This window comes from Pristiophorus japonicus, chromosome 21, assembly GCF_044704955.1.
Source record: "Pristiophorus japonicus isolate sPriJap1 chromosome 21, sPriJap1.hap1, whole genome shotgun sequence".
NCBI lineage: Eukaryota > Metazoa > Chordata > Chondrichthyes > Pristiophoridae > Pristiophorus > Pristiophorus japonicus.
The window spans coordinates 28,410,709-28,425,336 of record NC_091997.1 but is presented as its reverse complement, the minus strand read 5'-3'; the positions used below and the strand labels follow the sequence as shown (position 1 = coordinate 28,425,336).

At 42.6% G+C, this 14,628-nt stretch overlaps 1 protein-coding gene across 4 annotated transcripts in view; it reads right to left on the bottom strand.

The window, feature by feature from the left end:
* The window catches only part of LOC139233883 (leucine-rich repeat-containing protein 37A-like), a 101,551-nt gene that overhangs the window by 4,789 nt on the left and 82,134 nt on the right, over positions 1-14,628 (bottom strand). For all 4 annotated transcript variants that reach the window (XM_070864517.1, XM_070864520.1, XM_070864518.1 and 1 more), the window contains 3 exons: positions 10,920-11,024; positions 3,974-4,047; positions 3,793-3,853 (listed from right to left, as the gene is read on the bottom strand). In XM_070864517.1, coding sequence (XP_070720618.1) covers positions 3,793-3,853; positions 3,974-4,047; positions 10,920-11,024 — 240 coding nt within the window. The remainder of the gene's footprint in view (positions 1-3,792; positions 3,854-3,973; positions 4,048-10,919; positions 11,025-14,628) is intronic.

Genomic DNA, 14,628 nt, shown 5'->3' with positions numbered 1-14,628 from the left:
TCGCCGCAGAATATCCAGTCTCTGATCTGCCTTTGTAGCCACAGGATTTATATGGCTGGTCCAGTTAAATTTCTGGTCAATGGTGACCCCCCCAGGATGTTGATAGAGGGGATTTGGCGATGGTAATACCGTTGAATGTTAACGGGGAGGTGGTTAGATGCCATCTTATTGGAGATGGTGATTTCCTGGCACTTGTGTGGTGTGAATGTTACTTGCCACTTATCAGCCTAAGCCTGAATGTTGTTCAGGTCTTGCTGCATGCGGGTATGAATTACTTCATTATCTCAGGAGTTGTGAATGGAACTGAACACTGTGCAATCATCAGTGAACATCCTCACTTCTGATCTTATGATTGAGGAAAGGTCATTGATGAAGCAGCTGAAGATGATTGGGCCGAGGACACTGCCCTAAAGAACTCTGCATCAATGTCATGGAGTTGACATGATTGGCCTCCAACAACCACAACCATTTTCCTTTGGGCTAGGTATGACTCCAGCCAGTAGGGAGTTTCCCCGATTCCCATTGGCTTCAGTTTTATTGGGCTCCTTGATGCCACACTCGGTCGAATGCTGTCTTGATGCCAAGGGAAGTCACTCTCACCTCACCTCTGGAATTCCGCCCTTTTGGCTATGTTTGGACCAAGGCTGTAATGAGGTCTGGAGCCGAGTGGTCCTGGCGGAATCCAAACTGAGAATCGATGTGCAAGTCATTGGTGAGTAAGTGCTGCTTTATAGCACTATCGACGACCTACCTTCCATAGCTTTGATGATGATTGAGAATAGACTGATGGAGTGGTAATTGGCCGGTTTGGATTTGTCCTGCTTTTTATGGACAGGAAATACCTGGGCAATTTTCCACATTGTCGGGTAGATGTCAGTGTTGCAGCTGTACTGGAGGTGCGGCTAGTTCTGGAGCACAAGTCTCCGGCACTGCGGTCGGGATGTTGTCGTGGCCCATACCGTTTGCTGCATCCAGTGAGCTCAGCATTTTCTTGATATCACATGGAGTGAATTAAATTAGTTGAAGACTGGCTTCTGTGATGGTGGGGACCTCAGGAGGAGGCTAAGATGGATCATCTATTTGGCAAGTCTGGCTGAAGATGGTTGCAAATGCTTCAGCCTTGTCTTTTGCACTTGTGTGCTGGGCTCCGCCATCAATGAGGATGGGATATTCATGGCGCCTCCTCCTCTCATTAGTTGTTTAGTTGCCCACCGCCATTAACGATTGGATGCGGTAGGACTGTAGAGCTTTGATCTGATCCATTGGTTGTGCGATTACTTAGCTCTGTCTATAGCATGCTGCTTCCATTGTTTTACATGCATGTAGTCCTCCTGTCTTGCAGGCCGGGACCGTGCCGATTTCCGGGCCGCCGCATGCTGCACCCTCTAATGGCCCCAGCCATTAGAGGGAGCAGCATGTGCTGCTGCAGAAGGGTGACGGCTGCTTGCAGTGTGGGCAGGTACAGCAGGAGCGGCGAGGTCGTAGAGGGTTGTGATCGGGGCCCAGGAGAGGCGAGGGCCCAGGGTCAGCACGAGTCAGCCCACACTGCGACATGTGTGCGCACTAGGTCCATGCTGCAGAGCTGGTCTCCAGTCATCTTGGTTAATCCTTGCCACTGGACCAAGACCTAGCTATGTCAAGCCCCTGTGGTGGCTGGTGTGGAACGGCCACCACATGTTAAATCAATCCACACACAGGCATCTTCCACCCTTCAAGATGTAGTTCGGGATCTGGAATATTAGGTCCTTCATTGAAACACCGGTGAACTCCCTTTTTGGCGTGGAAGCAAGTTATCCTCATTTCGAGGGACTGCCTATGATGATGATGATGAGTCCTCCTGTGTTGCATCTTCCCCACCTAATTTTTAGGTACGCCTGGTGCTGCCCCTAGCATGCTTTTCTTTACACCTCATTGAACCAGGGTTGGTTTTCTGGCTTGATGGTAGTGGTAGAGTGAGGGATATGCCGGGCCATTAGGTTACAGATTGTGGAGGAATACAGTTCTACTACTACTGATGGCCCACAACGCCTCATGGATGCCTAGTTTTGAGCTACTAGATCTGTTCTGAATCTATCCCATTTAGCACAGTGGTAGCGCTACACACTCCAATGGAGGGTGCCCTCAGTGTGAAGACGGGTCTTCGTCTCCACAAGCACTGTGCGGTGGTCACTGCTACCATGGTCATGGTCAGATGAATCTGTAATAGGTAGATTGGTGAGGAAGAGGTCAGTAGGTTTTTCCCTTCCATTGGTTCTCTCACCACCTGCCACAGGTGCAATCTGGCAGCTATACCCTTCAGGGCTGTGCCAGCATTGGTGCTACCGAGTCACTCTTGGTGATGGACATTGAAGTCCCCCCACTCAGAGTACATTGTGTGCCCTTGCTACCCTCAATGCTTCTTCCAAATGGTGTTCAACATGGAGGAGTACTGAATCATCATCTGAGGGAGGGCGGTAGATGGTAATCAGCAGGAGGTTTCCTTGCCCATGTTTGGCCTGAAACCCTAAGACTTCATGGGGTCCAGAGTCAGTGTTGAAGACTCCCAGGGCTACTGCATACTAATGTGTCGCCACCTCTGGTGGGTCTGTTCTGCTGATGGGACAGTGTGGGACACTGGCTGAAAAGTCTGTGAATATGACTAAGTCAGGTTGTTGCTTGACTAGTCTCTGGGACAGCTCTCCCAATTTTGGCACAAGACCCCAGATATTAGTGAGGGGGACTTTGCAGGGTCGACTGGGCTGTGTGTGCCTTTGTCGTGTCCAAATCCGTTGCCTAGTTTGAAGCTGGGAGGTCAGTCTGGTTTTATTCCTTTTATAGCAGATTGATACAACTGAGTGGCTTTCTAGTGGCCATTTCAGGGGGCAGTTAAGAGCCCACCACATTGCTGTGGGTCTGGAGTCACATAAAAGCCAGACCGGGTAAGGGAGGCAGATTTCCTTCCCTAAAGGACATTAGTGAACCAGATGGGTTTTTACGACAATCTAGTACTTCCATGGTCACCATTACTGATACTAGCTCTTTATTCGAGATTTATTTATTAACAGAACTTAAATTCCTTTGCCGCCGTGGTGGGATTTAGAACTCACGTCTCTGAATCATTAGTCAAGGCCTCTGGATTACCAGTCCAGTAACATGACCATTATGCTACCGTACTCCACAAGTTAAAAAGCAAGGAGCACTGCACAGCGTATAGTTTTGGTCTCCTTATTTAAGGAGGGATATATTTGCATTGGAGGCAGTTCAGAGAAGGTTCATTAGATTGATTCCTGAGATGAAGGGGTTGACTTATGAAGAAAGGTTGGGCCTATACTCATTGGAGTTTAGAAGAACTAGAGGTGATCTTATTGAAACATATAAGCTACTGAGGGGGCTCGACAAGGCAGATGCAGAGAGGATGTTTCCGCTCGTGGGGGAATCTAGAACCAGGGGACATAGTTTAAGAATAAGGGGTCACCCATTTAGAACTGAGATGAGGAGAAATTTCTTCTCTCAGAAGGTCATAAATCTGTGGAATTCTCTGCCCCAGAGAGCTGTGGAGGCTGGGTCATTGAATATATTTAAGCTGGAGATAGACAGATTTTTGAACGATAAGGGAGTGAAGGGTTATGGGGAGCGGGCAGGGAAGTGGAGCTGAGCCCAAGAAGATCAGCTATGATCCTATTAAATGGTGGAGCAGGCTCGAGGGGCCAATGGCCTAGTCCTGCTCCTATTTCTTATGTTCTTATGCATGTATTTTCCCACTAAGATTAGTGAATGGAAGAAAAAATGCCTTTCTTTAAATTGAGATGTTACCTTTTGTGCATCTTTTGATGAACTCTTCCCAGTTATTCGATCTGTAACTTTCTTCAGAGGGCTGTGTGCACAAAACACACAGAACTGTTGACATTTCTATGAGTTTGTTTTACATAAAAAGACATGGGTTGTAAAAGTCAGAACGTAAAATTTCAAAGCTTATTGCAAACAGAATATTTACCTCTTAGATTGCTTTTTACAAGCAACATCTCCCGAAGCAAAAGGCGCTTTGGATTCCGACCTTTGAGAGCAAATCTATTATCAAAAATGAAAAAGTTAAAAGAGAACAAGGGCACTTTTTTCCACAAATCAATTACTGTTCTTAATATGTTCAGAATATAAGATCAAAGAGAACAGCAGATTGTACGAATGGTCTTAAAACAAAATTATATAAAAAGCAGTGAACCAATTGCAGAACTTAAAATGAATAATCCACTTTTGCATTGCATCACGTGCCAGGATTGCATATTGGAATATTAGGAGTGGAGGATTATCGTAGCTGAAGATGGGCAGCCTACGTAATAGGCACAACATCCTTTGTGTCCAATATTATGGTCTGTGCTCCCACCATGCGACACTCAGCACCAGCAGTACAAAAATGTAAAACTTGCCCATTGATAGTTGTCTACATTTCAGGATACCAATCGTTCATGTTTGCTACTACAGCATATATATTTTCTCATTTTTAGTCTGATTTATATTATATCAAGTATTTTCCTCCAAAGTTAGTTTAAAATCACATAAATGCGTGTCATGTTTTTATATTTTTTTATTGGATTTTTCAGTCATGTGATAAATGATGATTCAGCTTCTCGCTGCATCATCGGTTGCTGGGAAACCAGGTACCAAATCCTACTCCGATTTGTCTGGCTCAATCACTTGTTGGTTCCACCTGTCTGCCCTCTGTTCCTGCTCCCTGGCCTGTCCTCCAATCTTGGGCATTTCTTTTGCTTCTGGGTCTGGCACAAGGATTGCCAACTCTGGCTGGATGCATTCCTGGAAGTTTCATGACATGGCGTTCCGCCTCCCACTGCCCACCCAGCCACCACGTTCACACGACTGGTCGCCCAACACGTCCACCCTCATGGTACACCATCTTTTCACCCCAACTGGAAAGTGAACAGACTCTTCAACACACTTTCCAACATGGGGGTCACCATCAGATGTTCTAACATGTTGGAAAGCGTGTGTATTTCCCGCCCCCCCACCCCCCACCTCACACTGCAGGTAATTGTAGTGCCTCTGTGTCAGCTGTGGCTCAGTGGGTAGCACTCACCTCTGAGTCAGAAGGTTGTGGGTTCAAGTCCCACTCCAGGGACTTGAGCACAAAAATCTAGGCTGATGCTCCAGGGCATCACTGAGGGAGCGCTGTTGGAGGTGCTGCCTTTTGGATGTGACGTTAATCCGAGGCCCCGTCTTCTCTCTCAAGTGAACGTAAAATATCCCACGGCACTATCTTTGAAGAAGAGCAGGGGAGTTATCCCCGGTGTCCTGGCCAATATTTATCCTCAATCAACATAACAAAAACAGATTATCTGGTCATTATCACATTTGTGGGGGCTTGCTGTGCGCAAATTGGCTGCTGAGTTTCCTACATTACAACATTGACGACACTCCAAAAATACTTAATTGGCTGTAAAGCGCTTTGATGCATCTGGTGGTCGAGAAAGGCGCTATATAAACCCATGTCTTTCTTTCTTTCCTGACTCAATTGAATGATTCTTGCCTGTCAAATAGCCTTTTTATTTCTCAACTCCTATATTTTTATAACTAATAAACAAAAGTGTTCAAAGAAAATAGAAAAATAAAGACAATTTTTTAAATGTTCCTATGAATTTTCTCCCGGGTGTTGCTGGCAGTCGTATCCTGGAGATTAAGCCTCAATTGGAGACTCCAGGACAATCCTGGAGGGTTGGCAACACTATCTGGCAAACTGCTCTGCTCCTGGGCCTAACTGTGAACAAATTCTCCTGGTCTTGCATTGTGGCCCAACTGCTCTAATCTTTTTTCCTTGCTCTTCTTGCCCTGTGTTCCACTCCCAGCCACTTTTACAGAATTGGTCTGTAATTCATTGCTGGATGTAGTCTGCTTCCTTGAGCCCGGTGTTTGCTCACGGCTGCTGCAGTGCTCAAAATATTTAGGGTTTGTCCTGTGCTCTTGGGCCTGGTTCAGCACTGTGCTCTGTCTGCCCTCTCAGGTTGACGTAAAAGACCCCATGGTACTATTTCGAAGAAAAGCAGGGGTGTTCTCCTCGGTGTCCTGGCCAATATTTATCCATCAACCAACAAAGCAGATTATCTGGTCAATATCACATTGCTGTTTGTGGGGGCTTGCTGTGCGCAAATTGGCCGCCACGTTTCCTACATTACAAAGGTGACTACACTTCAAAATTATGTCATTGGCTGTGAAGCGCTTTAGGACGTCCTGAGATTGTGGAAGGCGTTGTCTTTTTTTCCATTTTCCATTCTATAATGTAATAATGGCAGCTTCAGTGTGCTTGGAGCCAGAATCTAGACAACCTTTGACTGAGAATTCTGGGGCACCCACTTCAATACAAAGATCTGTGCTCATCGAGATCAGTGGCCCATGTGAGGACTTATCCTCCAGCGGGATTATGTGTGGAGTAGCGCAGGAACAGGTGGTTGGCTCCAGAATCAATTCTGGTCTCTGTATACGTGACAGGAAACCTCCAGCCAAATGGTCTCCTTCTGTGCTGTAACCATTCTATGAATCTATGATTCTAACGTTTTCTTGCTTCATGTGTGATGGTCATTATGTAACAAAATCTTCAATGTGCTCTCAATTGGCAGTCTACCTTTCTGCAATAACTACTGTTACTGGTGGTTCTTGTACCTCCTCTTCTTCCCAGATTTCTGGCGACTCTTCAGCCAGTAAGTAAGGGTTCTGTCCAGCACAATTTTCTGCATCTTGCAGCATTCCACAGTAATTTTAAAAACCCACCTCGAGATAAATTGCAAACCTCTCTTAGTGGTTTGAAGTGTTGCTTCAGTAAGCCAAATGTTTAGAGTATGAGACTTCTGTCTTGTGCATGTGCCTTGCTCTGTTATATTATTGGGCATATAGGTTTCATGAGCCATGGTTGCAGCAGCTAGCTATAGTCTCTAAGCAGTCAACCTTGCAACTTTCTTTCCTCTTGGAAAACTTGGAAGCCTACACGAATGCCTGAGGATGTCAGAGTTCTGCACTCCCAGGAAAGTGGGCATTTGTGTGCTTGGGTCTTTGTGGTGGTTGCATACTGTTTGTGTATTCATAGCGTTGATGCCCTTCCTGTAAATATAGGGCTGAGCTTTGTGTGCAGGTGCTCAAAGAGCTACATGCATACCGTCGATGATGCCGTGTGTCATCCTGGACATGCCTCCTGGATCTTCTGCTGTAAAGTTTGAGGGCTAGGGTAGCTTGCACTGCTACAGGTACTGCAGTGTAGATTTGATTGAATTAGATTGCATACTATGTTGTTCATTGCCTTCCTATACAGCAACAGTCTCCTCAGATAAAGCTTTTTTGTGACATGCCCACTCTTGTACAACACAGAATGTCTGGGATACCAGCCGATACTGTGAGTGAGCACCTTGTGTCATCTGATCTGTGTGGCTGCCTTCTTCAGGTCCTGTTACTCCTCCTGCTCATCTATCAATATGGCACTGTTTGTTGCAATCATACTGCTGATCAGAGAGAACAAGGCCTCTTTGTGCAGTTTTGTGATTGCATTCTTTGCCTTCCCTTGCACTCTGTAGACTCTCTCTGTGATTTTATCGCGAGTCTTTAGCAGGCGCGATATTAACAGTTATCGGAAATCAGAAGCTGTGCAGTTTAACAAACTAAAAGCAGCTATACATGTTGCATTAATGTTCATAGCAATGCAAGTAATGCAAGGGAAGGGTTTTTTGTGGAGAGATGGAAACATTAGCTCAAACATCAAAAATTACTCAGCAATAACCCTCGATTTGTGCAGGCAACAACCATAATGCATGGAAGACTTTCTGTCCCTTAGTCCAAAGTGTTGTGCATGCTGAAACCAAATGCTGTAAATTTGCACGGGGTCTCATATTTCATAGAATTATCTCATTTATGACACTGATTTATATTCACAAGTGGAAGAGGCCCTAACAAAATGGCTCTCTGCCCTCTTGCTGTTGCTGCACTTCCTTGTGAACCAGTTTTTCGTTTGCCCAGCTACTCTGCAGTTTCTGTTTGAGGCGTATTGAAAATCAAAATAAGGAACACAGCAAATTAAAAATAAAATGTTGTGCACATTTTTGATTATAAATTGGACATGTCAGCAGCGGTTGTGGCACTACTGGTAGGTTAATAAGGAGCAACCACATGTGAGGGTGAGGAGTGTGGGTGGGCATTTTTTTTGGCGTGATGGGGATTTAACAGGACGGTTAGTTGACAATTAAGACTGTTTGGACTCTGCATACGTCTCAATTGGCCCATGGACAAGGTCGCTAATGGTTATGCGGCAGGAAGAGCCATTTTCTGTGGGAGCAAAGTGTTCAGAGGAGAGGCCAAGTGCTCAGCGAGGAGCAGGATGTGTGTGCACGAGTAGAACTGGTGCGGGACCAGTATTTTCTGCATCGTGGGAGTAGCAGGCAATGTGGTTAGTGTCCAGCGGTGTTGAGAGCAGTTCAATCATCATTCAACATCGGATTTTACCGAAATGGGCGCGAGCAGATAAGAGTGCCTTTATTTAAAAAAAAAGGTAAAAAGTTTTACCCCAAAAACTTCACTAGCAGCAAGTAAAGTGCTGATTGAAACCTGGTGGCTATTTTGGATAAAGCGAAGATTATTTTAGCTTTAGAAATGACCTGTTTCTGATAATGGTCAAGTTTGATAATGCTGAAACATTTTGAGATGTTAAGAGTTGTTGAACTGTTTTGCAGAGTTAAGTGAAACTTGTTGCATATTTCTCAATAAAAACTCTTTTCAAGATTTGAACTGCTATTCTCCTGCCTCAAATTCAAGTAACTGTGAGTTCTCCTCGGAAAGGAGACAACTAGGGTTAATTTACATTGGGCTTGCCACTCAAGTATTTTACATTTTGGTGCTGAGCTGAAGTCTCTCCTTTACAGAGTTGAAGCCCAGGATATGCTGTAATGTGTTTAATGATGTTGATACTGAGTTGAATTTGGGACGCTGTACCATGTGAGATGTATTCAAGCATCTGTTTGACTTTTAAAAATGTGTTCTCGGGTAGTTTCTATGAGAGGCTGGTGGTGTGCCTTCTTTTTACAATGGAGTGTCTTGCTAGGTCACTTTAGAGGGCATTAGGAGTTAACCATGTAGTATGAGATTGGAGTCACATGTCGCCCCTTCACTGATGAACATCTATGAACCAGTTGCATTTTTACAATAATTCAGCAGCTTCCATGCTCATTGCTTTCCTGTGACAGCCCACAAATGACAATATTTTTGAATTTAATCTCAGTTTGCCATGGTGAAATCTGAACATAACCCTGGCTTTTAATTCAGTACTATAACCACTACTTGACAGTACCTTTATGATTTCTGTGTTCAGCTCAACTTAGGTATGCAAATCTGTGTTTTACTATCCTCCAACATGTGAAATCAAATTACATGTTGTGAGCGATACTCACAATTCAGAGTTATTGTATTTGTGCACAAATAGAAACCAGAGGAGTGATTTCATAATCTAGCACTACGAGTGGGGGTTGTCATTTACAGGAAGTATATCCCGGGAAATTGTGGTGGTGATGGTCCTCACAAAATTGACTTTTATCAGTCTACAGACGTTATGCGGAGACTTTATAATGCATTGGTCAGATCACATCTGAGAGTACAATTTGTGAATTCATATTCCCAGCCAGGAAGTCACACTGTAGCCCTGATTCTCTGGCTCATGCTCCCCTGAGTGTGTCTCCCAGCTGGGAGTGCAGGATCGTCAAATCACCCCTCTGAAGTATTGAGTTCAGTTTTGTTCACTACATTATAAATTGGAGGTGGATGCATTGGTGGGTGCAAATATGAGCAACCAGGATGATCCCATGTGTAAAGGGATAAGCTTTGAGGAAAGATTACAGAACTCAAGCTCTGAATGAAGAAAGTTATGGGGATCCCATACGAACAATGACGGACAGGTAATGACTATCTGGTCCATTGAGTCTGTCCCACACAATTGCGATGCCTTGTGTATCACAACACTTACGCTCCACCCCACAAAAAACCATCTCTATCAAGGTGTTTAAAATATTAATTGGTATAACTAAGATAAACCCATATATTACTTCCTGGATTTGAGAGCATGAGTTTAAGTTACTGAAAAGTAGATTTAAAATAGATATTAGAATTTTTGGAATAATCTGTCAGGCGAGGAATAAAAATAAGGATTTTAGGGGTGTTCAAAATGCAGCTGGCTACTAGGTTAGGTGAGTTAGGATACTCGAGGAGGAGCCTGATGAGCTATAAGGGCTTTAGTCATCCTTAACTGATCTTGTCTTCTTGATCAGGTCATCTTTAGTTATTTGAGACTGCAGATGCCTTTGTTTTTAGGATTGTGAGGAATTAACTTTTTGTTTGTCTCATAAAATGGGCTTTAAACTCAGTCTCATTATCCTGCTCCTCAAAATTCTCATTAACACCTGCCTGTGGTGAATAACAGATTATTGTTTTCTGGTGCACAATTTGTCACTTAAAAAAACACAAAATGAACAGTCATTTGCCGTGTCTAAATTAGCTTGCGCTTTTACTAGGTTTTTACATGAACTTTTACCACATGGCTAATGTTTACCAATGCCAGATACTCAAAACGGTCCCTCCAAAAAGTGATACTGGAAATGTCAACCAACTCTGCGCAGAAAGGGACAAACATTTGACTATTTGAGGGTAAACATACCGAGACGCCACTCCCCATGCAGAACCTTGCTTGGATCAGGCACAGAGGCCAGTGCGCCCAATTTGCGGTGCTACCCATTTTCTGGTCGTTAATTTTAATGGTTAGAAAATTGGGAGCACCATGAATTGGGTTCCTGATTTCCATGCCTGATTCTTCGATCTGCATTCTCATTGAGCGAGGCTTTGCACCCGCTTTATAGGTTTTCCTTTCAAACACAACTGAGGATGCCAAAATAGTAAGGAGCAGAACCTACCTCTATTAGACAAACCACTGCAATAATAATCATCACTACAACAGTAACTGCGATAGCCAGCAGGAGCTTGTGCCCATACTCCACTGCAGATAAACTCACCACCTTCTACAACAGAAACAGAACTTTGTTATGACATGAATGAAACAGTTTAATTTGCAAAGAGACATCATGACATTAAGGAAAAGGATAAAAGTATTGGAGAGTGTTAGTGTGCAGACAAAAGCACAAATAAATTAGAGTTTACAGCATTGCAATAATCATCATTATGTGGTTCCTCTCAAAAACGGATGCCTCTGGTAAAATGCAGTTTTGCTCTCTTCCCCTTTGCAGTTCCTCCAGCGACCATTTTAATCCAAATTGACAGCCAGAACATTTAAGCTTCTCTTCTTCACATGGATGACCCTCAATAACTGGCCAATAGCCTCCAAATGTTGATAGAAAAAATAATGGTCTTACCAGCAATTTCTTACCTTCCCCTTTAAATATTCATTGATATAAAAAAAAATAAACTTTTCAGGTTGAAAAAGTTAATTGTGTAAATAATCATTCATGCTTTTTTAAAACTATTTTACATTGGAACAATTGACGTTTCCTACAATAACAATTTGACATTAGTAACCAGCAGTAAAGACAGTAACAGTAAACTTTTCTTCACTCCCCAAACTTGGTTGTTTCGATCAGTCTGGGCCCCAAATAATAAATTACTCATCTTTAGGTGGGGTAATTATTATTTTCAAATGAAGGGTTAATTTTGTGAGGCCGTGGAGCTCCAGCAGAACTTGCAGACAGCAGGACAGATTCGAAAAATTAGGCTCGGACCTCACAAACTGGACTTGTGGAGTTCCTGATTTTGAACAATTGGACTTACCTATATATCAATAGTGACTATACTTGAAAAGTAATCTATTGGTGGTGAAGAGCGCTAGGGCTGTGCGGTGGGAACCTGATAAGGTGCCATATAAATGCAAGTTCTTGCTTCTTCCATAGATGATATAGAATTTGCTGTCATGGAGTCTCCCCCGCTTACCTACATTTCTGATGGATAAAAACTATGGGATATGACAGTTTGGCTCAATTCAAAGCACTCTCAACTCTGAGGGTTTGAGTTTGACATCACAGCTTGTGAGCATGATATCAGATGCCATTCCAATGCAGTAGTGAAGGATGGTGCATTATTCATGGTCTGCTCTTTGGATAAGACATTAAACCAAAGTTCAAGCTGCCCAGTAAAAATACCATAAAATTATCCAAAGAATTCTCCCAGTGTCCTGGCCTGCAACGCTCCCTCAATTGAGCAGATTGATTAGCCATTTTTAATCATTTAATAGATGTATGTGGGATATCATCCAGATAGAATGATTACCACACTTGTCTACTAACAATGGTCAATGCACAGATTTCAAGGTAATTCATTGTGCAAAATGCTTTGAAATGTTTTAATGCAGGAGATTCTATATTAATATAAGTATTATTTATTTAATATCCATGACTTACCAAAATAATCAAGTTAAATTCTAAAACAGTGCAGCATAACAAACTACAGCACTCAATCATGACTATTCTACAGATGTCCCTTTCATTGGCATAGCAGAAATAAAATTTCACATCGAGTATTTGATAATTTATGCCCATACTTGTTTTGTAAACTTTAATCTTATTCTTAATCATATGTCAATCCAGCTCTTTTTGAAAGGAGTCAGTCTCTGAGGTTAGATGATTTTAATACTGCATGTGCATGAATTAATTTTCTTAATCTAGGGTTTGTTGGCAATTGAATTACTTTTCAATTTCTGAGGCAAAGGTTACTGCAGAACATTCCTTTAGCACTGTCCTAGAGCAGAGCTGAAGGACTGTCTGAGGTTATCAGACGGGACTGCTGCATTTTTAGGTTTTTGCTCAGATATTTTCCTTGTGTTTTGTGCCAAATAACACTCTTGTAAGCAAGTCAAAGTGAAACTTTAGTTGCATAATATCTGCTAGTGCAGCGAGGATCAAACTGAAACCCGGTTGCTGACTTCAACTTATTACATCCCATCTTTTGGCCTTCAGAAAGCAATGTAACAGTCTGAGACCATGGCGTAGGCTATTAATGACAGAAGACAGCTTTAACAATAAGTGGATAAATCAGCAGTAGCAAAGACAAGCAGCATATTTACATTAATATCCTTCTCGAATATAAAACAAAATAATAGACATGTGTGATCCTGTGCTAAAACGCATAGTAAAGCTGAACCCGAGATAGAATTAAAGCTGAACTTTGATTATAAGTTTACATGGTGTTTGTGGCCTAACTTCCCGTGGAAGATTTTTGTATCTGAAATGGGTCCCATCAAAGGACAATGGCAATAATTTATTTAACCATTATCAAAGGCTCCTTGAATTCTGCCTTGTCCTGAGGTGTGTTTATTATCCAATTTGGGATGCGTTTTATCTGCGACCTGCAGAAATAGCAATAGTAACCAATTTTAACCCTGTGTGACCAGCAAGAAAAAACACGCAATAAATATTCCATCATAGGCAAAAATGCTTCACTTTTGGCACACTTTGATATTTAACCGGAACAAAGAACATCAACATATGAAACTCTTCTAACTGCATTATACTTATTTGCAAGATAAAATTAACCGTTTCTGGCAATTTAGAAAGATGCAAAGATGTCCTCTTATCTGTAGAACGATCATTTTACTGAACTACTTTTTAGAATAATGCCAGCAAGTAAATAAGTTTGCAATTAAGACATTAGCAAATTGATACATCCTGACTCATACAACAAACTTCTTCTCTTTTCCTGGGCTGTTATTTATCAACCAGACTAGATTATTTAAATGAACGTCATATTAACCATGAAAAGTACTGGAATGAAAAGACAGAGGCTGGGAAATTCCTTGGCACGGATCTCTCTCTGCCGCCGTAACTTTGCTGGAGTAGTGGCGCGAAACCAGTTTACTTACTTAAATGGGTTTTCCACCGCAGTCCCGGTCACAGAGTGAGAGTAACAATGAGAAACTTCCCGGCCATAATAAAATATAATGCACCATGGGCCTGTATTTTGTCACAGTATTGATCAGATATCAATTCTTAGGCAATTAACCCAACATCCACTACTGCATTGTGCAAATATGAGCTGATTGATAAAATTCTCTCAGTGATAAAACCAAGAGGGAATGCGCATTTGGGACATATGTATTAAGCAAGGTGATTATTTCACCTAGAGGCGGAAACTATTACAATGCCCAGGATTGTCTTCTACTTTGTTATCAACATCGAAGGAAAAGATTACAATGTATGGACACAGCTAGCCCCCTCTATTTTGGGGAGGAGTAAGAGGATAAATTATCTAATCCAGTTGATGGTGCAGCTTTTATCATAAGAAATAGGAGCAACAGTATGCCATTTGGCCCCTTGAGCCAGCTCCGCCATTCGATAAGATCGTGGTCATTTGATCTTGGCCTCAACTCCACTTCTCTGCCTGTTCCCCATAACTCTTGACTATCATTCTTCCTCATCCATGAGTTGCATAGAAACAATAGCCCCAAGTTTCCACATGATTTGCTCCTGATTTTTAGTATCTTAGAAATCGGAATTCTCCACATTTAGTTTGCTCCAGTTCTAGTCAGTTAGAACAGTTTCACTTTGGAACAGAATTTTTTTTTCACGGCCACTTACAGCTGATTTCAAAGTTTCGTGAGTGAAAACTTACTCCAAACTA